General features: G+C 37.7%; 1 protein-coding gene across 5 annotated transcripts in view; it reads right to left on the reverse strand.

Annotated features, from left to right (window-relative positions):
• The window catches only part of OTUD4 (OTU deubiquitinase 4), a 34533-nt gene that overhangs the window by 4179 nt on the left and 5874 nt on the right, over window positions 1-24480 (reverse strand). Inside the window, exons 4-22 of one of the 5 annotated variants that reach the window (XM_061991960.1) lie at window positions 21733-21783; window positions 20032-20078; window positions 16535-16607; window positions 15959-16040; window positions 15067-15211; window positions 13138-13195; window positions 12633-12750; window positions 12338-12402; window positions 10129-10229; window positions 8820-8944; window positions 8524-8704; window positions 7225-7390; window positions 5750-5870; window positions 3471-3526; window positions 2839-2922; window positions 2136-2274; window positions 1001-1080; window positions 811-907; window positions 90-130 (exon numbers count right to left, since the gene is read on the reverse strand). In XM_061991960.1, coding sequence (XP_061847944.1) covers window positions 90-130; window positions 811-907; window positions 1001-1080; window positions 2136-2274; window positions 2839-2922; window positions 3471-3526; window positions 5750-5870; window positions 7225-7390; window positions 8524-8704; window positions 8820-8944; window positions 10129-10229; window positions 12338-12402; window positions 12633-12750; window positions 13138-13195; window positions 15067-15211; window positions 15959-16040; window positions 16535-16607; window positions 20032-20078; window positions 21733-21783 — 1830 coding nt within the window. Of the gene's footprint in view, window positions 1-89; window positions 131-810; window positions 1081-2135; window positions 2275-2838; window positions 2923-3470; window positions 3527-5749; window positions 5871-7224; window positions 7391-8523; window positions 8705-8819; window positions 8945-10128; window positions 10230-12337; window positions 12403-12632; window positions 12751-13137; window positions 13196-15062; window positions 15212-15958; window positions 16041-16534; window positions 16608-20031; window positions 20079-21732; window positions 21784-24480 lie in introns of those variants that run through there. The other 4 variants (XM_061991959.1, XM_061991957.1, XM_061991956.1 and 1 more) reach the window with 4 other exon arrangements.

Genomic DNA, 24480 nt, shown 5'->3' on the forward strand with positions numbered 1-24480 from the left:
TGCAGCAACTGAACTTCAACACTTTAAGTACTACCAAATACAAGCAGATTTTATGATATAACCAAAAAACCATAAGTTTGAAAAGTTACCTTCACACCAAGATTGAAGAAGAATCTAAGGATATTCTTATCTAGGGAAAAAAAAAAGAAAAAAGGTCTATGAACACCTAAAATATTACACTTTATCTGACAGAAAAATCAGCCCCTGTATAAAGTCCCATTTCAGTAGAGGAACACTGATATTAAGCTACCACTTGCATGTCTTCAATTGACTCAAGGTTATTTTTTGCCACAGTAAGATATCTAGAACACAACTGCAGTTTTAACAGTTTGTGGAACTGAACTTTTAGTTTTTAAATTAACAGTTCAGTAAACAAACACCACCATGCAGTAAGACATGATATACTCTTTCTGAGCATACCCCAGATTTGCAGGATGCCAAAGCCTGTATTTTCCCAGGCTAGACAAGGAATTGCTGAACAACACCCAAACTTTTGATCACAAGAGAAAACCTGTTACTGTAAAAGAAAACAGTTCTCCAGAGAAAATCATTTACCTTCACAAAACTTCAAGTCATGGCAGGTAAAATAAAGCAGCATAAAATGATCCCATGAGGTATCCATGTTAGCAACGCAAACTAAAGAGTTAAAACTACTCAATATTTCCACCCACACCTTAAGTCACAGGATGACAATCAAGTCTTTTGGCACAGACTATCAACAGGACCCAAGAAGTTGTCTTTACCTACATGTTAAGACAGCTTTTAATAGGACAAATGGTATAAAATCCAGACCTTTTACTAGCATCTCACCTTTAGGCAAGTCTTCCCCAGTATTGCACAGGGAGTAAGAGGGTGCAACGGCTCTTTCTCCCTTTTCACTAATAGGGAATCCAGGGTATAGCGGATCCTGATAAGGATTCAGAGTCTGAGGCAAAGGCATTAAAGGCTGGTTAACTGCTTGTAGCGACACAGGAACTCCAGCAACTGGAGCAGATGTTACCTGAGCCTGTGATACAATAGAGTCAGGTCCCGTTGCTGGGGCTGGCATCAATGAAGAAGCAGGTATCTGGGCTGGAATACCTAAGGGAAAAGAAAAAACCCACACATGCCTACATAAACTACATAGAAACAAAAAATCACAAAAGAAAAAGGAAAAACTTGCAGAAAAGCAAGTTTCAAAAGAAAAAAAAAAAGAAAAAAGGTATTTAGGAAAACACAGGAGGAAATGCTTGAGCTGGGAAGTTACAGGATTGAACTGAAATGCAGAGAATAGTTTTCAGAAAGAATGTAACAGTTAAGCTGTCCAGAAACAATGAAACTCTTCCCATATTTATTTTTAAAATTATGAATATCAGAGGGAAATAGGAAGGGAAAAGAAGGGAGGGGCAAATCTGAAACTTGCATGTGAATCTCTGCAGTTCCCATTCTGACTAGTCATTTACAGTTAACTTCAAATCTGAGCTCAGATTAACAAGGCTGTGCATCTTCTGTTGCTCATGTGGCCAAGTATGACAGGATTATCGTCTCGTGTCAACACAGAATGCCGATCTGAAAACTAGCACTTGTACCGAAGTGCAACAATAGGAGAGAAAATACAGCACCTGATCTAATGAGCAATATGAATCTAAGCTCATTCCACATTCAGAAGATATGCACAGCACAGGAAAACCATTACACTGGTTTTAAGGCTTGAGTCCAAACAGATCTCTTTAGCTCCAAACATATCTGGTCCAAGCCAAGTACTTAATTAATCAAGGAGCTTATTACATGGGACACAGAGCACAAACACATGCTGAGCCTGGACACGCTGACAATGTGTTCTATCTTAAGCAAGTTCTCAGGTTAAGCTCCCTCAAAACTCAATGCTATTCCCACTCAGGACAGAATCAGAGGCTTGAGTACACAACTATCTTCCAACTTCAGGTAGGAAGTAAAGCAAACCATATATGTGGGCAACCAAAGATCTAGAAGAACTCCCACTAGCTTTCTGCAGTGAGAAACTGTATTCCTATAAATGACTGCCTTTGGAATGTGAAGTTATACAAAATGGTGTCTCCTGGAGGCATCTTCAATTTCACAAGACAAGTATTTTTCAGTGTTAGTAGTTTCTGATTTACGTTAACACTTCTTCAAACCTGTTGGTCCATAAGTTGTTGGCTCACTAGGCCAAGCTGGCACAATGGCTGGTACAGAAGGCACTGCTGGAGGTAAATGCACCTCAGAAAAGACTGGTGAGGGTGTTGGAGTTACACTTGGTAAGCATTCTGTCAGGTTCTATAAAAACAAAGACATAATAAATTACTCTAAATCAGTATTGTTGGTGACTCTTAACGTGTTCAACTTGTATCAAAAAAGGTTTGATGACTCAATACCCAGACTACTACTATCACCCTAGCAAAATATTAACTAGTAACATATCCTATGTATACATAAGAGAGATCCGAGATACATTGCATCAGGGGATGAAGAACTCTACCCTGAGCTCTATCCAGGCCATGCCTGTATCACAGCCAGCCAACGTTATAAACACCTCCACTAAATTTAAAAGGATCTCCCACTCAAAAGAAAAGCCATCTTCATCAACGATTACCAATAATGTTGGAAAAACCTGAAAAGGCAAACGTGAAGAATTTAAAGTGGAAGGCACTTTAAGAAGGTGCTTTCATCCTATTAAGGGTTGTCCTTTTACATTCTTTATGTTGACATAACAGATTCCTAACCATAGAAACAACTATGCAACTGAGAGCCAGTATTATAATACATACGTGGCTGTGATGAAGGTCCCCTTTGTCTGGTCTCCTGACTGGAAAACTTTGAAATCAAACAAACATTTCTTACCTGTTCAGCAAGAATCGGAGAGTCTGTTTTTACTTGTTCCAAAGGAGATGAAGCTTTTGGATAACTCTCATCTTGACTATTCTTCTAAAGCAAAGTTAGAAACAACAGACACGGCTAGTCTAATAGTAAGATTTACTTTACAAAGAGGCATTCAGTGATATTAAATCACCCTACATACAAAGTGGGCTATGCACCCAATCACTATCACACTAGCATAACATTTTGCTCCTTGAAAGGACAGCAAATGTTAAAAGCCAACAAGAGGCCACAAATCTTTACTGAACTTCAGAGATTGTGGTCTGTTAGCATAGTAACTATTAGTAAACATCAATCTCCTGTGGTCTCATTATACTGAAAGTACAGACTGTACTAAGCAATTACAAATCCATATTCATAAGTGCTCTCGATAGCCCAGATTTGAGAACTCAGATTGCAGAGAAAGACTGTAAGTATGGGTTACAGGGGCTGAGGAAAGCTGACAGCAATACAAGCCTCCAGCCTTACAAGTATTTCACTAAAAGCTGTAAAGCAGCAGCAGCAATCACAGCTCTAAAAGCAGCTATTGCTCTGCTAATCATGTATCAGAGAAGCAATAACATTAAAAGAAAATTTGGTCTTTTCTTTAAGATTACCTCAGATGAATTTGGCTCAAGCTTCTGACTTAAGTGGATCTGCCTGGAATTTGACTCTGTAACACCAAGACATAACCTAGTAAATGAACCATTACACCATTTATGGCTACCACAACTTAAGCCAGTTAAACTTTCTTTTTCCAAAGTTAAATCTTCAAAACAAAACCTACCTGAGCACATACTACTTTAGAAAACTTAAAGCTTAAATTTTTATCAAAGATCAAAGCATCCTAAACCAAACAGTCATTAGGGCAGTAACAAGAGCAACTTTTTCAACCTACATTTTCAAAGCTCTACAGAGTTCTGTACCAATGTTTGTTAACCATTTCGGTGATGCTTGAGGGAAGCAGGAAAAAATGTAGCTGCCTCTTTAAACATGTCACTCATCATAAATCCCTCTTAGTAAAAAAGAAGACTGTGCTTTGCTTAAAGTGAAAATGTCTTGATCTGTATTTACATAATCACAACTGAAGAGAAACTCTTAAGAAACTCAGTCTTGTCTACTTTTGACTGAGTAAAAGATCAGTTCAGAGGGTTTCAATGGTTCAAAACACCCAGAAAGTTTTCAGACTGATGGAGACATTTTAATTTCTTGAGCACCAGCAAACACCTGGTGGGGAAGGCTGCACTGAAAAAAAATCATGGCATAATCAGCATCCTAGATTCTGTTCAAACGTAGTTACCACTACTCGACAATCAGCTTTAAATAACACATAAGTTTAATAGTTGCTGCTAAACAGATCTCTATTTTTTTAAAATCTCAGTATATGCGGTATCAGAACTAGACAATAATGTAAATTAAAAGAATATCAGAGAACTTCTGCTAATTGCCCAAGCACCAACAGGAAACTAAATACTCAGAAGGAGGTACAGTTTATTCCCTTAGGACTTTTAACATAGTTTCAGGAACACAGCCCAGAGTGTTAGGAAAACCACAGAAATCTGTACGCGTCATGCACTTCAGTAAAACTTATCTTAACTATAGTAAAGAACTTTCTCTACATGAACTTGTTTTCCTGGCATTGCTGATTATACAAGCTTTCAAATGAAATAAATTTCAGATCTCTGGAGAATCAAAAATAGGTAACAGTCTTTGTGAGACTATTCGAGAAGGTATTATATACTATAAGAGGGACTAGGAGCACAAGTACCATAAATAATTAAATTAGGAGGTTGAACTAGATGATCTCTAGAGGTGCCTTCCAATCCCTACCATTCTGTGAATACACAACAGCAATGCCTCAGAGATTAAGAAAGAAAAAAATAAAAGAACAAAAAAAACCAGAGGGAAGGAACAGCTTAAGAGGTGTCTAAAGAGTTTGAATTTTATTTAGTCAGGAAAAAAAAAAAATGGAAGAAGCCAAGATTAAATTTGTTGAGTCATAGCAAAGTTGACAGGACCAAAAATAATATTTTAAAAAAATCTGCCAGCCAGTTGCATTCAGCAAAGATTTACTACCTCCTGACAGCTACAGCTTTTACCTATTACCAACACATTCCACTTCCTCACAGAAGAGGAATATCTTAAAGACATTGAAGAGAAGCAAAAGAGTGTTATAATACACTGAGGGGAGAGAGAAAATCCAAACAAATGTTGATTGTGCGACATCTCTTTCTACTGTAAACAAGGTTTTTTTCAACTCTTCTGTACATCACCTCCTCCCTCCTTTCCGTACTATTGTACACTAATTCTCAACCATGCCACATTGAATACTTTCACCTACTTTTTTCTTAACTGACTCCCATAAACACTTTTAATACTCCTCCCACTGGCACTTTCTCCCAGACTCACTAGAATTTCAAGAAAATATAATTTAGCACAGGTCTGATAGTCTTTCCATTTCTCTCATTTCTTTTCCCATGTAGTATAAAAATCCCAGCAAAAACTTCTTTACTGTGAGAGTGACAGAGCACTGGAACAGGCTGCCCAGATGGGTTGATTCTCCTTCTCTGGGGACATTCAAAACCCACCTGGATGAGCTCCTGTGTGACCTACTCTAGGAAGTCCTGCAGGGGGATTGGACTAGATGCTCTCTCGAAGTCCCTTCCAACCCTTGAGATACTGTGATTCCTCAGCCACATTTGCAAAGCTGGAAAACACGTATTTTCTCCCCAAACCACACCTTTGCTAGCTCAAGCCTAGCTTAGTTTGGCACTATTACTTATGATAATTTTCTCCTCATTGCCTAAATAGATGCCCCATCTTGAATAAATTCTGAGGCTGGTAATAAAATCAAGCAAATAAAAAAGCACCTTGATCTAAACCCATTTATTTTTACCTTTATCCTTCTGCTCTTCCACCTCTGCTGTCCATTTGCTGTTTCTTCTCTCATTACTTGAGAACTTCTTCTGGTTTAAATTATCCATAGTCTGTGCACCAGTCTGAAAGACTGACTGACTCTAAAGAAGTTCACAAAAGCAGAAATATGAATTTATGTGAGAAACTGGATAACACTCACTATCATCCGTGAGGATACTGTTACACCTTCACAACACGTAGTATTTCTCTCTGATAAGCAGGAAGGGGGTGAGAGGGAAAGCAGTCTTGATCAGTATCATTCAGATTCATCCACTGCTAAATTTTGTAAAGTGTCCTTTAAAAGCATTCATGGCACTAGTTTAAATGACAAACAAAATCTGCTTCTCTCAGACAGTATCTGCTCCAAATTCACATCCTCCTTTTGCTGGTGTGTAAATACAACATGCTGTTAACCACAGCTCAGAGAGAGGCAGTAATCTCTGCCCATTGGGCTTCAGACTTAGTTTGTTCTTTCCAGAACAGATGAGCTGTTCATTTCCTCTCCATTACACCAATAGATGAAAGTACTGCTCAAGAACTGAAAGACAGCACACAGGAAGCCTCTTACACAGAGCAAGAGATTCAAAGCCCATCTTTCCCCTACTCATTTCTCCCAGCCTGGTGGTTCTTTCTCTTTTCTCTAGGATTCAAATCCAAAAAGCCCCACACGTCCCTAGAATAAACCTGTGTGGACAGCAGTCTTCACCCACCATATCTGCTCACTCCATGGACGTACTGAGAGTTCAATCCACTTCCTTTAGAACATGCATCAATAGAATAATCTTTGAAAGTCTAAAAACAACATTCTTCCCTCAGACATAGACAAGTCCTCTGAAGCTAGCTCAGAAACATAACAGGAAAAAAAAAAAAGTCTGACAAGGCATTTGCATTACTTATGACACCAGGCAAGTTCTTATCAGGCTAAAAAGAAAAGTCACTGATATGTAAAACAGGGTTTGTTGTGAACCAAATCACAAACAATCATCTACTCACCTCTGATACTAATTCAAGCACTGCAGTGACATTTTACTGAGCTATTTTTTCAGCTACACTAACTGTACTTCTGAGCAAGTTCTATCCTCGCCTTGAAGTTTGATCCCACTATACAAGAAAAAGACGTCTACCTGTAAAGGATTGTAAAGCCTTTCAAAGACAGGAGGGACATGAAAAAAGAAGTCCACAGCTTCAGAAGCTCATGTGTACCACATTTACATGCTCAAAGAACCACGCACAGTTGATGTTAATTATTCCGAGAGGAAACTACTACATATGTATCTTATCATGGCTACATAAAGCATTGTAAATTCATACACTTCCATGTAGGAAGTGAGGGTCATGAAAATATGTTTAACTTTGGAATCGTACAGTAATGCAGGGACAGCAAAACAACTGCTAACTACAGGTTTATGGACAAGTTTGAAAAATGCACTATTAATTACAAAGAAAATAGCATACATTGGAAAGAGCAGGAAAAGCTTGTTCATCCCTCTGCTGGATCTCATACAGAGAACGAGATTCCTCTATTGCCTGTTTCTCCCTGCGTTCCTCTGGAGACAGGCCAAAGTAGTTACAATCTCTGCTGCCGTGGTTCAGGTCCTCAGTTCTCTCGCGGTCCGGTTTTCTGGAAAGGAAACTCATGGTTTAGAAGTAAAAAAGATAATCCTGTAGAACTGCTTATGTGACTCTACATGTACCACACTTCTTTCTGCCTACTGCAAGTTATCCTTACTCATAAAGTTTACAGAAGAGAAACAATGGATTTCCGTCCATAATTTATTCAGTTTGATACAGTTATGAAAGTCTTTATAACAAACAGTACTTATTAGATCACAGTTAAAACCCAAATGTCTACATCAAGTGATCCAACCCATTTCTGGGCCATCCCCCATCTGCTATCTATGAACATGCAAGAGAAAGGTGGGGAAGAAGACTTTGTAAATACAACAACAAAAGGAAAATGCATAATTTTCAGTGTTAGAAACAGTGCTATATAAAATTAACATCATTGTTTCAGCTTTCTGAATTCCTTCACTAAACACTTCAGGGTAATTTTTGTATTTGGGTTAAAGGTGAAAGAAAAAAGTTCTTAAGATGTTCTGTGGGGCAGACTCCAAAGACATCCCAGCCCCATTTATTCCACAAAGAGCTACAAAACAAAAGTGACAGAAAAGACCATAAAGAGTTTCAGTTAGTAGCCAAGTACAGAATAGTCTTTTAGGTAAAAGAAGAGCAGCAATGATGAAAACAAAAACTTAGCCACAGCAGCACAATGAATCAAAAAAAATCGCTACTAATAAATGCAAGCAAAATACTGTTCTTGTACTCCAAGTGTCAGTCATAACATGAAGCAATCCTCTATGATAGGTTGTGCAAAAGCTGCAGGAAGATGTTAACCATGCCCGAGCAGCACTACATGCAACACTACTTCAGCCCCAACCAGAAAAAACACAACATCCACTTTTCAGGAAGCAGCTGCAGTTTTGTGTACAGTGCTTCCAGGGAAGACATTGCCATGCCAGAAGAAGAGGGGGAGCTCATGATGGCAGCTCTTTTGAAAAGGGTTTAAAAATCTTTTTTAAAAAAACAATTTCCTTTCCTGTGCTTGTGTTTATCCTTAAGGACTTTAAATACTTCTTAAAAATTCCATGGCAACATATTTCAAAAGAGAATGTTGGAAGTAACTGAAGCAGATGCCTAGGCTCCAAGAAGCTCAGCTAAAGTTCAAGGTAAGGAGGAAGTTATTTGCAGTTTTACCTTACAGTCTGGGAAGGATTCCTGCCTGGAGCTTTTTGCTCAGTTGAGGTCTGAGGAGGTTGAGGTCCAGAACATAAGAACTGGTGCTGCCTGGTTCCCACAGTATGCTGAAGTCGAGGAGGTAGTGCTGACTGGGGTTTTATTAACTTGCTCTGATTCTTTGGCCCTCTGCAATCTGCATCTGTGATAGAGACGTGAAAACAGGCGATTTTGGTTTTTTTAATGCTTCTTTAAGCTCTTTGGGACAACTATCTGACAACAAAGATTCTGCCACACAAAGACAAGTACAATCCTACCGGGCTGCGTATTCTGCCCCCATGTTGGGAAAAACTTTTTTATCTTCTTCCCTGGCACAGTGTTCCAGCCCTCCATAGGAGAGGCCTGTGGAAGAGGTTTAAGGCTCTTCAGTGAGACAGCATGCCTACAAAACAAGGAATTATGGAGGCAAAGACAAAGAAGAAAAGATACTTTCATTTCTTTTTTTAAAATAAAGTTTGCTCTGGTCAACTAATGCAAAGTTATCCTGTAAAGAATGGTCAGCCATTTATGAAGTGAGTACTATAGTGTCTTTAGGGCAGACAAAAAGGGAGAATTATCAGAAAAAACAACACACTCAAATAAACTTACTACAAACATCACAATAGATGTCAAGACTGAAAATCCTTATATAGGTGGTTTAAATCCCAGAGCAATTACTGCATTTTTAATTGAGGATGCTGGAGGATCTGCAACCATTTACATTATTTGAAGACATTCAAATCTGTATCAGAGAGTTCGAATCAGGCTAAATCTCAATTTAAGAAGGGAACAATATTCAGATATCTCGCAGTATTTTCTCTCTGTTTTTATTGTCCTTAAAAAAGACTCTGCATGAGATTTATGGACATCTTTCTCTTTTCCTCATTTACTTTGACTAAAGTGGTCCTTCTTCCCAAACTACACTCAACTGTGTCCCAGAAGAGTTACAGAATTTATGGTGGAGCTCACAAACATGTCTTAAAATTGCCCCCACCTCCTGAAAAACAAGAAAAAAACCCACCTCTCATCCAAAAAAACCCCAAAACACCCACACAAAATAGCCAGCTAACACCACATAGAAAAACTCACAGGCCCCCCACCCTGACAACTAAACAGTTTTCCCAAGGTATGGCACAGATGATGCTGATCTAAACAGTAACACAGCAATCTGTACAAAATCAGGCAGAGTTACTCAACCAAGAGAGAAGCAAGGTGCTTTGATGGAAATGAAAAGCTTATCACAAATCTAGCATCAAATTATTAAGCACAAGTAACCCTTATTTACCATGGTGTCAATCCATTCAGGATTAAATCTTGTGTAAAAAACCTTCTAATACTAATGTAGTTCCTGTTTTACTCTGCAAGTAATATCCGACCCATGTGGCACTAAAAAAAAATATGTCTGAAGTGGCCACCAGTGCAGAAACATTTCTTTTTTTACTTGGTATACCATTTTCTTAACAGTTTTGTTGTAGTACTGCTTTGATTAAAGAAGTTCATATGCTGAAATTCACTCTGCACTAAAGCCATGTTGCCATTACCTCAGTTCACTTTGTCACTCGTTTCCAAAAGAGATTAAGCACTTACTTTGCTCCAAGCTCTTCTACAAATACAACAACTGGCCCATTCTCTGAACAAACTTCTTGAATATGGGCATTATAAAATTTGCCATTATGGTCTAAGCGCACCTATAAGGAAAAAAAGTAAGAAAAAAAAGCATGCATTAGCTTGTCATGGTTTAACTCCAGTTGACAACTAAGCACCACACAGCCACTTGCTCACTGTCCTCCCAGTGGGATGGGGGAGAGAAGCAAAAGAGTAAAAGTGAAAACACTAGTGCATTGAGATAAAAACAATTTACCAGGGAAAGCAAAAGCTGTATGCACAAGCAAAGCAAAACAAGGAATTTATTCCCCCCTTTCCATGGACAGGCAGATGCTCAGCCATCCCCAGGACAGCAGGGCTACATCACATGTAATGGTTACTTGGGAGAACACACATCATCAATCTGAATACCCCTCCCTTCCTACCTCTTCACCCAGCTGTATATGCTGAGCATGAGGCCATACATTTTGGAATATCCCTTGAGTCAGCTGGAGTCAGCTGTCCCAGCTGTATCCCCTCCCAGCTTCTGTGCACCCCCAGCCCACTTCACTGGCAGGGTGGGGTGAGAGGCAGAAAAGGCCTTGACTCTGAGTAAGCACTGCTTAGCAGTAATGAAAACATCCCTGTGTTATCAACACTGTTTTTAGCCCAAATTGAAAACATAGTCCCATGCTAGCTACTATGAAGTAAATTAACTATGCCAGCCAAATCAAGGACAGCTTCAAAGAAGACAATGAGAGGACAAACTCCTTAAGAGATCAGCAATGTTAAAAACAGAACTTTTTCTCAAACACCTGAGAAGTAAATGTCATGTAACTCAGTAAACATATCAAAAGCAAATCTTCAATGCTTATTGCTTGCAATAAATAAATAAATACACTATTAAAACACAATAACACTCCAGAAAGCTTGTCAAGTAACACTACTTAACGAAACATGGCTTTCCAAACTACATGAGAAAGTTAAACGTAATGAGCATACCACTAATTTTTAGCTTTACTGAAAAGACCTTCTCTTAGAATAAAACCCAAATTTTTTCCTTGTTAAAATCCATATTAAGAAAGGAAAAACTCATTACTAATTTCAGTGAAATTTAGTTTAATTAAGAACACTATGACCATCAACTATTTCTGAAGTTGTTCTTCAGGAAGTTTTTTGAAGCAACCAACCAGAGTGTTTTTTAGACACGATCACAGTGTTACTTATCTGATTGACATTCCACATCCTTTAAAGTCTTTTGTTAAAAACAAAATCAATTTCATAAAATGCTGCTACAATATTTGGCTTTCCAGTTGTATTGGTTTGGTCAAGTCTACTTTTCATCATTTACTGTCCTCTTCCCATACCATATTTTTTATCCCATATATTTACTGCTTTGTCACATATGCATAAAATTTGACAGGAAGACTATCTTAATTACCAGGTTTTTCTACTAATATCATCTGTAACCTTTTAGTAAATACTACACAACAGAGCTTTAGGGTCGTAAGTAGAACTCTTAAGTATGTACCTTTAAGCAATGAAATTAATCACTACGTTTAATTCCATTATACAATTTTTAAAAGTACAAACTGAGTCTCCATGCTGCACGATAAACCTAATTGAATACTTTCACATTAACATTAATATTTTTAACAGACAGTTTAAAGTCCTAGAAAGAACCATATTTAGCCAAGTATCACCAGTTTAGTTAACATACTTAAGGAGATTCATCTAAAATTTGAGTACTACAGAATTTAATGGCAAATCTTATTTCTTCTTAAGCAGCAATACATACTACAAATTTTAATAGAATTTTAAAAGAGACTGTGTAACATTCTTCGTATATTTCAAGAAAAATAACCATCCAAAACTTCAGGATCTTAAGGATCTAAACTAAAGCAAGCTGCATTCTGTTACTTGAAAATAATCGGATTAGAATAAAGCCAATTTAAAAACAGTAATCATTATCTCCAGAGCTAATAGAAACACATGGAACTGTGATATTTGGTTTGATCTCTCCAAAGAAAACTTTGCATGACAGAAAACACTACAATTTTGTTCATCGTGGAACTGTATGTACAGCTGAAGACACAAGCGAAGAATACTTAGGAAGTAGCAATTATGTACCAAAATAGTTAAGGAAGTGGGAAAATTGGCATCTTGAGCAAAATGCTGATGTCTCTATAAACGATAAATCATTACTACTTACTTTACATTTATCTCCAACTGAGTATTGCATGCCAGCAGCAATAGAAAAATCTTGTTTTTGCTGATCTGTAAATACATTAGCAGTAATATATTATTAGTTTGTTATTATTTATTAAATATGACAGTTACTTTTTTTGATGTAGTAACAATGCACACCCTCAGGCCCTAAATCTGCACATTGACCCATGTGAGTAACACCACTGCCTAAACCCAAACTGCCATTTGCATCACTGTTCTTCAAGAGGGCTTTACTTCAGCTTGCAAAAGGTGGAACTTTTAAGTATTCGGTTACTTACCCCATTTGGATTGGAGCCAAACATCATATTCAACATTTCTGTAAACTGCTGGATTGAGTGATTTAAGAACCTTTTTAGGTAAGACCAACAAGGTAGGATTCCCATTGCTCTTAAGGTGCTGTGTGAAGCAGAACAAAGTGTTAAATGGACAACTACGCAAAGATGTACAGTTTGACATTCTTCAACCACTGTGCTTAAGCTTTAAAGTCAAACATAAAAAGCTGAAAATAAATATAGCACAAAGATCTTTGAAAAAAAATAATTCAATGGTGTCCTTTTAACCATAGTGGAACAAAATCAAGAAACAACTAAGCAGCATTAAAAAGGACATTATCCACCTTCTGACACATTGAAAGCAAACAATAATTTTCAAAGAAACAAGTAGTTTAAGATATTCCATGTTTGGAAAACTAGAAATTCAAGAATCTCTCACGAACATTAAACATGGAAAAATACAGCAGAGAACAAGTTATTAGGAAGAAAATAAATCTTAACATATAAATACCTTGTTGCCAGAAAGACACTTCAATCCATTCATATCAGTAACTGTTGCAGCTTTACTTCTGGAAAAGGACAGAAACAAAATATAGTATTAATAAGGCCTGGAAATCGGGTATGTAACAGCTTGGAAGTGGATAAAAATATCACTCTATACATATTTTTCCACAATAAACATGCCACAGAACATCTCCCAAAATAACAAAGCTCAGTCTAAAAGAGCTACATTTCTATATTATATAAGCTAAAAATAAGATTTCTGTTTCTAAGTACAAGTTTAAGGAAGTCTAACTTATATGCACTAACTTAGCTGTCACTTAAGGGGAAAAAAAGAAAAGGCAAGGCAGGTAAGGAAGACAAAGAAATCCTCTAAAATTTTTTGCAACTATTAAGGAAAAACATTAAAAAAGCAGATATTTAGGAAAAAAAAAAAAATCTTAAAACCAAAAGTCAGGCACTTGAATTTACTCTTTTCTACACCTAACATACATTCCTACACCTGAGAAAAATCAAGTATTTTTCCCCTAGAGCAACTCTCGGCATTAACTTCACTCAAAACCAAAATGAACTATTACATTTAATAGCAACACAACTGAAAAGCTCACATTTATAAAATAAATTCTGGAAAACTAGGTAATGAAACAAGCTGAAGCCAACTTTAGACAAGCAAAGAATTTAAGACTTCATAAACACAGCAAAGTGTTTGCAATTTGGGTTAACTAGGTCCAAAATCCCATACACTAGCTCTTGCATTGTAAGATACATGGTTTCAATCAAAACCACTGAATTATATAGTCTCAAGTGAATATATGGCCATTTACAAAGGGGCTATGAAGGTTAGCAATACATTTTCTTATTAATCCCAAAGACACAGGGTAATGCTACAGCATATGAAGCCCATGAAAGCTCCAAGAACAAGAAAGAATAAAAAAGGTTTCCACTCTCTGACATTTAACTACATTAATTGTTCCCAGAGGCAGAAATACTTTGTATTTTAATTTTAAATGTTCCCTAGTATTTTTTTTTTTCCAAACAAGAAAGGAAGCTAATCCCTTTCGCAGAATTTGGTTTTCTTTCTGCAATGATTTCCATCATCTTCCTTTCTGTTGTTTTTGGCTTGAGATAAAAATCAGCTCCCATTGTCTCAAAGAATTTCTTCTGTCACATAACTTACGGCAGAGCCCCTAGAAAGGACTTCAGTGATGTTCAGCAGGAAGAGGGGGCATAATGCACTAACACAGCAAAATCTCCACAGTTTCAATGGAACTTCAAATAAACCAAGGGTTTAAGAACAGTATTAAACAAAAGAAAAACTTCCAATATGCGTATGCAAAAATGGCACTGTGAAAGACTGTGAAAAAGGAATCTGTAGGTCAAAATCTCAAAGCTAACTAGAGCATCCAGGTCCAGCGTAACGATTGCAAACTCACAAATATATTCACAAGGATCAAGGAACAAAATTAAGCACGCCACATCTGTATTTCTCCATTAGCTACAGCTCAAGCAGGCATTTCAGCCTCCAGATGCAGAAGCAACACAAGTTGGATTAGATTCCTGTAACTCTAGTCAGTCACAACAGTGAGTCAAGTAATTCCCATGGAATTTCCCATGCCAGACTGGCACACTAACAAGTCTCCCAGGGTATTCTGCTATTTCAAACACTAAGAGGGACCCTTTGCAATGACAATATTCCATTATGTAAAGGGACCCAAAAAAACACTGCAGGAAAAATAGAGGAACCAGAATGCTGTCCTTAGGTACGGTAAAGACTGGAGCTATGAAAGAATGAAGTGTGTAATCTTACTGTTTTGTCCTTCTTAGTAATTAGTAGAAGTTTCCAACCCTGTTTGATTCTACTACCCAACAGAAATTCAGAAAACTGGTATAACATGTATTGCTCACAGGCATCTTAAAGTAACTTTTAAATCCTATTTACCTGTAGTTGTCATCTTCTGAATCTGAAGCAGATACTTCACTGCTACCATTGCTTTCCTCTGTCACACCAACGGCACTAAGCTCCGCTATGATTTTCTTTACATCTGTATCAAATACTTTCTCATAAAGCAACTCATACAGCAAAGCTGGGGAATAGGACAATGAGGAAGAGCAAAAATCAGTTACAAGGTAAATGAATTTTATACCACTACTAGTGATGCATTTCAAGTTATTTTGATCAAAGCAAGCAAACATTCTGATGGTTCTTCGATGAAAAACCAGATGCGGCTACTATGGCTTAACAGATAGGCGTGAAGCTATGAGAAATCAGGTCTCGACAGGTAAATTCGGCCTTAGCCTCTGTAAATCTGCACATAGGCAAAGATTTCATGAAGAATTAGAATCCTTGTAGAGACTGTCACAGTGTCATCAAACCCAGTTAATGGCCTCTGGACATTTCTGCAATCTAGTAAAGAACACAATAATCCATGATGACAGTTATTTTTCATATGTGTAATCCCCCTAAATCCTGTGACAAGTGATACAAGGATGGAAAATTTTAACATAAACAATTGGTTTGCTAATGATGACCAAAGACAACATAACAGACTATAAATTAGTACACCAACAATTTCTGTTTACATTAGACCCTTCAGATTCACGGAGGTAGATAAGTCTTTTCCTCTTGGTATATAATCTGCTTTGTCAAGATTGAAGACACAGTAAGAACTCACGCTCTCGCAAAATCAGTCACTGACAATTCAAACTGAAAATTAAGCTACTGAAGAATGACTACAATAAACTTTCATATAAAGCCTTTTCCTGAAAACTGATTGGTGATTTCAAGAATTTTTGTAAAAACACATGTTTTTAACTATAAATGTAATACTTACACTGGCACAGAGCAGCCTTTTCTGAATACTCTATGGGATAAACAATATCATAGTGGTTTCCATTTGAGAAGCACAGCAATACCTATTAAAAACAACACACAGATATTTTAGGTTTTGCAGCTCACTCGATTGCTCATGAGCACTACCTTTTAAATTCAATTTAATGTATGAATGCACTTTGTTGTATCTCAGGATCTCAAAATATCAATAAAATCATACAAATGTTTAGTTGATGCCCTTTAAAACAAAAATAATTTGATCAAAAGTCAAAAGGAATTTAAGACAGAGGTAGCTATGTGACTTAGCACTTGTAAATTGATTTTTATAGAATTTTAAATTACTAGGAAGACATACCACACCTCAAACATGGACCACCAAAGAAGTGCCACATGTATCAACAGAATAGCTGCCTTAAATACATACAAAAAAAATTGTTAAAACTGAATTCTCAAGATATTTCACTGTGTTGAATATCACTAAGACTGACAGGAACTACCTGTTGTTTATAAAGTTGTCTTAACAAAGCCTCTGGCAGTAGTCAAACTTTTCTTTTCTTTTTTTTTTTTTTTTTATTACCTTATCAGAAAAGCCATTTTCTGTTACATGTGAAGGAGACACATTTGGTTCCCGATATATTATGAAATCTTTCCTGAGAAAAAAAATAGCGGTTGTTAAATCATTTTAAAATTAGTATCAACAAAAAGTGGTATATTCAAGTCACGTTCAAGGAACACACAGAAAACATCTCATGGAATACTATATCGAAGAAGACCAGTACAACTGTCACTGGTCCAAAAACACTTAGTCTAGAATATTCTTTCAGAAAAGTAAACTATGCTAGCAAAGCATGCCCAGATCCAATGATAAGTGAAACAAATTTCCAGAAAGATGATGGTTCTCCTGTCCTGGAGAAATTCATTACACTTTGCCATTTGGAAACCTGCCACCACAAAGAGATGGTTGGTTTTATGGACAAGAAACAGTGATAAGTTTCGAGAAGTCAAGCAATGGCTAAGGCAAAATCTGTACTAGCAGATTAACTACACACATGCAAAAACCCCTCTAGGCACAGAGGTCAGCCCATATCTGTGCTCCGAAACTCTTCCTGCCTCCCAAACCAAGCTCTTGTGCTCAGAAGAGTCCACACAAAGCTTCTGCTCCCAAACAGCAACTCAGCTGCCATGGAGTGCTAAGGAATATGCTGAAAGCCCAACACACTATCAGCAGGAATCGTCTGAGGATGAGATATTGCAGTCAAGTCTCCAGCACTTCCAAAAATCATGTCTTCCACATTCTTTGAAAAGAAGAAAAAAAGAAGAATCTCTTCTTGTATTTTAAAATGGATGATACACTGTAACAAAAAGACCTTCAGAAGGCTTGGTTTCCCTTTCTCTTTGGATAAAGACTCCATGAAGGGTTTCCTCTGTTGTCTCTTCAACTTAGAGAACAGAAACAAACCTTTGGAGAAGTTTGGACTGAACCAGCAGACAGTGTGCCATTGCAGTGCTGGCAGATTCTCATCACCGAGGTTATCAGTCCAGCATAGTTTTTCAAAACAATTTTAGAAAAAAGTTTTATCACTGCAAACTAAGTTTTGGTATCTCATTATATTTAAGAGGATTAAAAATGGAATAAATGAAGCCCTGAGCTACTACAGTTAGCAAATTCAGGGTTTACATTCCACACAATTCGTTTTTTAACTTTTCAGATTAAAAAGCATAAGAAGTTGAGCTGGATATAAAGTGACAAATAAAAGAAAAAGCACAACTTATACTGTCATGATGTGCTATTAGATTTTTTTTCCCTTTTCAAAAACACATAAATACTATCAACCTTTCTAATTGTATTTTTGCTATAATCAATCTCTGCTATTATATTTTCTTCTTTAATCCATAATTCTTCCTTTCATTCTTTGCTCAGCAAACTGTCACTTCCTTCAACTTCTTCCTTTGTCACACAAGCAAAAGTTTTATTAGCTTTGTAAATACATTTATTTTGCAGGTGTGTTTTTTGCATTAAAAAACCCAAATCCCAAAATTTTCTACAACTCAGAAAAAGCACTTATCAGAGGAAAACAATGTCATAGCTCAGAGATCCACATACTTCAGAGACTCAAGGAAAATTTATTAGACAACCAAGTTATACTTGTGACAAATTCAAAGAGTGAAAATGAAAACTAACCTGCTCATGCTGCATTTCTATCCTATGCTTGAAAACTGTGAAACTCTCACATTTCTCCATTTGGCAGCTCTTTCTGTCTACCTCCATCACCATTCCTCCTTTTCCAGAGCCTCTAAATTGCCTTCTTAATAGAAGCCAGTCTTCCCAAAACAAGTACACCAGCAGCAGCAATTCTCCCTTGTTCAAGTCTACAGCAAAATACTACATATAGTTGCAACTATGCCACAAGCCTCTCCTGCTTCCAGTGGAAATTACTGAAATACTCTTATCAACCAGGATTTGGCTCTGCACACATGTATCACCTGTGGCCCTGGATAGTAATGTATCGTTACATCAAATTAGATTGGTTCTATTTCATGAGAGTGCTTTTCTCATGGCCAGAAATATAACACAACCATCCAGCTCCAATGTAACGAAGCATGCAATTTTGTTAGATTTGAATTACATCCCTCTACACCCTGGTTCAATCTAACCATCACACCTTCTAAGCCTCTTGAACCAAGCTTTATTCTGACTTTCAGTTCACTCCCTTTCCAGCCATGCAGCACAGGTAACCCTAAATTGTCTCATTAAACACATAAAATGCAGATAGAATTTCACACAATTTCCTGCACTTAGTACTCATCTAAGTGTCTGAATGTAATACTTAACTAGCTTGTTTCTTCCCTCTTATCAACTGCCTTATCAAGAGCCTAAGAAAGTCATTAATTTACAGTAAGCATTTTGAATTATTGAATTTAAGTGGTTTACAAACAGCAGAAAGAGACGATGCTGTATATTATATCTCATTCCTTTGCATAGTAATTAGAAAGCAGTTACAAATATTCAGCGTATGGCTTCATACTATTTTGCAAAGAAAGATTAATATATATAGGATTATGTATAAAACACATTAGAAAAACTGTTCATCACCAAGAGAAGCATTCATCTATGCACAAATACCAAAACTCTTCTTAAGCATAGCTCAGGCTATGGCCCTTGACAAAATCATACTACTCTATCTACACTGATTCAATCGAAAAAGGAAAATTTACACAGAGAGGAGATTAATCTACAACAGTGTCCTAGTTTAACCTTAGCCAGCAATTACGTACCACACAGACACTCGCTTACTCTCCCCCAGTAGGATGGAAAAGAGAATCAGAAGGGTAAAAGTGAGAAAACTTATGAACTAAGACAAAGACAGTTTAACAGGGAAAGCAAAAGCTGTGCACACACAAGTAAAATAAAACAAGGAATTCATTCACCCCTTCCCATGGCAGGTAGGTGCTCAGCCATCCACAGGACAGCAGGGCTCTCTCACGCCTAATGGTTACTTGGGAAGACAAACGCCATCAATCTGAATATCCCTTCCCCCTTCCTTCCTCTTCCCCCAGCTGTGTACACTCAGCATGAGGCCATATGGTCTTGAATATCCCTTGGGTCAGTTAGGGTCAGCTGTCCCAGCTGTGTCCCCTCCCAGCTTCTGTGCATCCCCAGCCCACTCACTCACTGGCAGGGTGGGGTGAGAAGCAGAAAAGGCCTTGAAACAGCAGTAACACAAACATCTCTGAATTATCATCACTGTTTTCAGAACAAACTAAAAACACAGTCCCATGCTAGCTACTATGAAGAAAGTTAACTGTATCCCAGCCAAAACCAGCACAAGCAGTACATAAGGCAATCTTACATAGGTACATGCAACTTCATACCAGGGAAGCTATGAGAACAGCTTTTTAGCACATGGCCTACAATACTCGTACCGCCAAGGCACATCAGAGCATTTGTACAGATGTACTAAGACATAGATACAGACCACAGTTGCAGAATTATGGTATAACATAGAATTCCATCTTTCTTATTCCAACCAACTCACTACAACTGATCTCAGTTAAATATAAAGGTTTTCTTACTTGTACATAAGAGAAAGGGCACTTATTTCTACTTGTCCAACCCATTCCTGTATTCAAGAAAGAAAAAAATAAGAAAATTAAGTTCATGTGTAGAACGAGAGAGGCAAGAAATCATAGTCAAAACCAAATATATTAAAACTGAGTTTGAACTTGAGCCAAAACACTTTGACTATATTTGAAGGTTTTTTGAAATAACAATAACTATTCCAGTAAGGTAGTTAAGCAGTATAAATGAGAAGGAACTTTTTCCTCAAATTAGATGTTTATCTGTATGAAAACAGAGACAACTAAAACCAATCACATAAATGCAGATATGTCATGAAAGTATGATTTTGAAAGGTGATATAGTGGTGGTGGGTATTTTTCTTTTAACTTGAACAACCAGCAGTCTAAATTTTCAAAAGTGATTTTTTTTTTTTAAGTGAATGCTTTTAAAAATATTACTTACTACCTTCAAAACAGTCTGGTTTTGTGGGCTTTTAGAGATAGATGAACTTGAAAACAAATCTGGAGGTTTAACTCTTGTGTACTTCAACACAAAGCAGACAAACCACTTTCAAACAGTCAAAACAAACTTGTGATAGTTAGCTGTGTTTATCATGCAAGCAGCTGTATATAGATACCTGAAGACCAAAAATGTGCCCTTTAAGGGTAACACTGTAACTCAGACTCAAATCGGGAAAAAAAGAAAAAAAGTTGCTCTTTCCATTACCAACCAAAGTGTTGTACTGTACTCCACTGCAATATGACAATATTTTTTCATTTCTTATTTTTAAAATTCTTACTAAATTAAAAAAGACTGAAAATTTGGGGTAGGAATTTGTTTGAATTCAGGTTGTAGTGAATAATTTAAGTTCTCGTGACAACTTTTCCAATAGAAAAATGCTGTTAATTTCTCTGATCATGTAAAAAAGATACTGCTTAGTTTCTAAAACTATCTTTTTAAACATCAGTAGATGTGTATGACAAAGGCACTGTCTATGTACATAGTGTAGGGCTGTAAACCATCAACACTGACATAGTTCAGTGCACAGCAAGTTCTACCTGGAAACAACACAATGTACCATTTAGCACAGCATATAGCCTATATGATAATAGGCTAACACTTTTTTCTGAAATAAAGAGCCATCTGGTTAACCATTCTAACTAGCAATGCTATAGACACAGCAGTGAAAAAATAATACAGAATGAGGGAAAAATTTAACATAATTTATGTGCAAGCACTTTAAAAAAACTAACAGATTTTACAGTGTTGTACTAGATTGTCCTCATCTACCCCCACTTTAGCTTAGAAGATTAACTCCTTAATAAATGCTAAAATTAAATTGGGGGAGATAATAATAATTTTGCTTCAAAACAGTATCTTTGTAGAGAGCCTGTGGCTGCTGCTCATCATATACCTTACAAGCTATGTTTTTTTCACACATCTAAGCTTTTAAACCTTTATTCAAGGCTGCCTTCAAGAAAATGCTGTCCACATTATGTTTCTTGGCATTTGCAAAGGCTAGAAACATCTGCATATGATTTTTAGGAATAGCAGGTTTAAATCAAGACACACAAAAATCCCCATATTATCTTACAATATAGAGTACATGTACAGTACACGTATATATTCACATAATTCAAAGACTTCTTAAGCTTAAAGACCTTTGTGAGAAAAAAATCCCATTAAAAATCAATTTGAATAGAAGTATTACATACCTGTGGATTTTCCAGACATTTTAAGTATTCTTCAAATGGCCCTTCTATGAACTGTATTAAAAAAAAATAATATGTTATTTTTATTTAATATAATGAATCCCCAGTCTATGATCCTGTACCAATACAAACATACCACTGGAAACTTAAGACTATTCTGCCCTCAAAAAGGTTACAATCTAAGTATAACGTGACACAGAGATGGGGGAATAAATGGTCAAACATATAGGTCTGCATTTCATAAAATACCTCCACAAACAGATTTTGGAGTCATCACACAATCCAAAACAAAATATACAACAACAAAAAATTCTAGCAGCCAAATGGGAAATCTGAAAGAACACAAAGACGCTGTCAAGTAGATATTTGCAGGCAACTCATCCCAGGTATGTACAGCATCACTGTAGAGAGCATATGTAGGCTTATTCAAGTATCTTGTTTAAAGAAACAGACAGCAATGGACAATCAGAATTGGCAGTCAGATTTCTGTAGTATACAAGAAACAAAAAGATACAGTATAGGCAAATAATAAAGCACTTGTTTCTCATTTCTGTATCACTTCAAAACAAACTGTTCTTACTTTCAGTGGAAGGATGCAAACAATTGGTTTACGCTTTAAGTGTAAGGCTAAGAAAGCAGTTCTTCGACTGCACTTAACATGCATGAATTCACATTTGCAAAGGTCAGAGCCAGCAATGTGCTCTCATGGCCAAGGCGGCCAATGGCATCTTGGGGTGCATCAAGAAGAGTGTGGTCAGCAGGTCAAAGGAGGTTCTGCTCCCCCTCTACTCTGCCCTGGTGAGACCTCATCTGGAGTCCTGTGTCCAGTTCTAGGCTCCTCAGCTCAAGAGGGACAAAGAACTTGTGGAGAGAGTCCAGCGCAGGGCCACCAAGATGTGTTCAGGGGACTGGAATATCTTTCATACAAGGAAAGGCTGCGGGAACTGGGGCTGTCTATAGTCTGGAGAAGACTGAGGGGGGATCTCATTAATACTGACAAAAATCTAAACGGTGGGTGTCAGGAGGTTAGGACATCCCTTTTTTCTATTGTATCTAGCAACAGGACAAGGGGAAATGGGATGAAGCTGGAACACAAAAAGTTCCATTTAAACATAAGAAAAAAAATTATTTCACTGTGAAGGTGACGGAGCACTGGCACAGGCTGCTCAGGGAGGTTGTGGAGTCTCCTTTCTTGGAGGTCTTCAAGACCTGCCTGGACATGCTCCTATGCTACCTGATCTAAGTGAACTTGTTTCTGCAGGAAAGTTGGACTAGATCTCTAAAGGACCTTTCCAACCTCTACCATTCTGAAAAAAATTAAAACAAAACAAAAAAACACAAAACTTAAAAGTATTTCAGACATGCTGGCCAACAGCGAGGCTGTATCTAAGCTGTTTATAATCATAGAATCATTTAAGTTAGAGAAGACCTTTGATATCAGAAAGTCCACTGCCACATCCAGCACTAAATCATGTCACTTGGTGCCCGATTTACGTGACTTCTGAGTATCTCCAGGGATGGTGAGTCCACCACCTCCATGGGCTGCCCATTCCAGCGTCTAACAACCCTTTCAATGAAGACATGTTTCCCATTATCTATTTAAACCTCACCTGGTACAACTTGAGGCCATTTCCACTTGTCCTAGTGGTTGTTACTTGGGGGAAGAGACTGATCCCCACCTCGCTACAACCTCCTTTCAGGTAGTTGCAGCAAGTGATCACGTCTCCCCTCAATTTCCTCCAGGCTAAATAACCATAGCTCCCTCAGCTGCTCCTCATAGGACTTGGCTTCTAGACCCTTTACCAGCTTTGTTGCCCATCTCTGGACATGCCCCAGCTCCTCAATGTCCTTCTTGCAGTGACGGGCCCAGAACTGAACACAGTATTTGAGGTGTCACCTCACCAGTGCCGAGTACAGGGGGACAATCACTTCCTTGGTCCTGCTGGACATGCTATTTCTGATACAGGCCAGGATGCCATTGGCCTTCTTGGCCACTCAGGCACACTGCTGGCTCATATTCAGCCAACTGTTAATTAACACTTACAGGTCCTTTTCCGCAGGACAGCTTTCCAGCCACTCTTCCCCAAACCTGTAACGTTGCATGGGGTTTTTGTGACTCAGTGCAGGATCAGCACTGAGCCTTGTTGAAGCTCATTCAATTGGCCTCAGCCCACTACTCTAGCTTATCCAGATCCCTCTGAACAGCCCTCTTGCCCTCAAGTAGATCAACACTCTCATCCAACTTCTTATCTGCAAACTGACTGAGGGTGAGCTTGATCCCCTCGTCCAGATCATTGATAAAGACATTAAACAGAACAGGCTCCCACACTGAGCCTTGGGAAGGCCCTGGGTGACCACCCACCAGCTGGATTTAACTCCATTCCCCATCACTCTCTGGGCCCAGCCATCCAGACAGATTTTTTTACCCAGTGAAGGGTACATCCGTCTAAGCCATGGGTAGACAGTTTCTCCAGAAGAATGTTGTGGGAAACCGTGCCAAAGGCTTTACTCAAGTCTATGTAGACAATATCCCCAGCCTTCCCCTCGTCCACTAAGCAGGTCTCCTTGTCATTTAGACACAAACTGTTCGATTTAGTTTATTAAAGTTCCACAGAGATCCAAACAAAGAAGCAATACTTATTATAAACCTATGATACAAGCTGGATGGCCTCTTTACCATAGTAATTAAGAAACAAGATAGTAGGGAAAACTGAGCAGAGTAGCAGATTTTGCAAGTCCTCAGATGGCGTA

This window comes from Colius striatus, chromosome 3, assembly GCF_028858725.1.
Source record: "Colius striatus isolate bColStr4 chromosome 3, bColStr4.1.hap1, whole genome shotgun sequence".
In the NCBI taxonomy this organism is placed as follows: domain Eukaryota; kingdom Metazoa; phylum Chordata; class Aves; order Coliiformes; family Coliidae; genus Colius; species Colius striatus.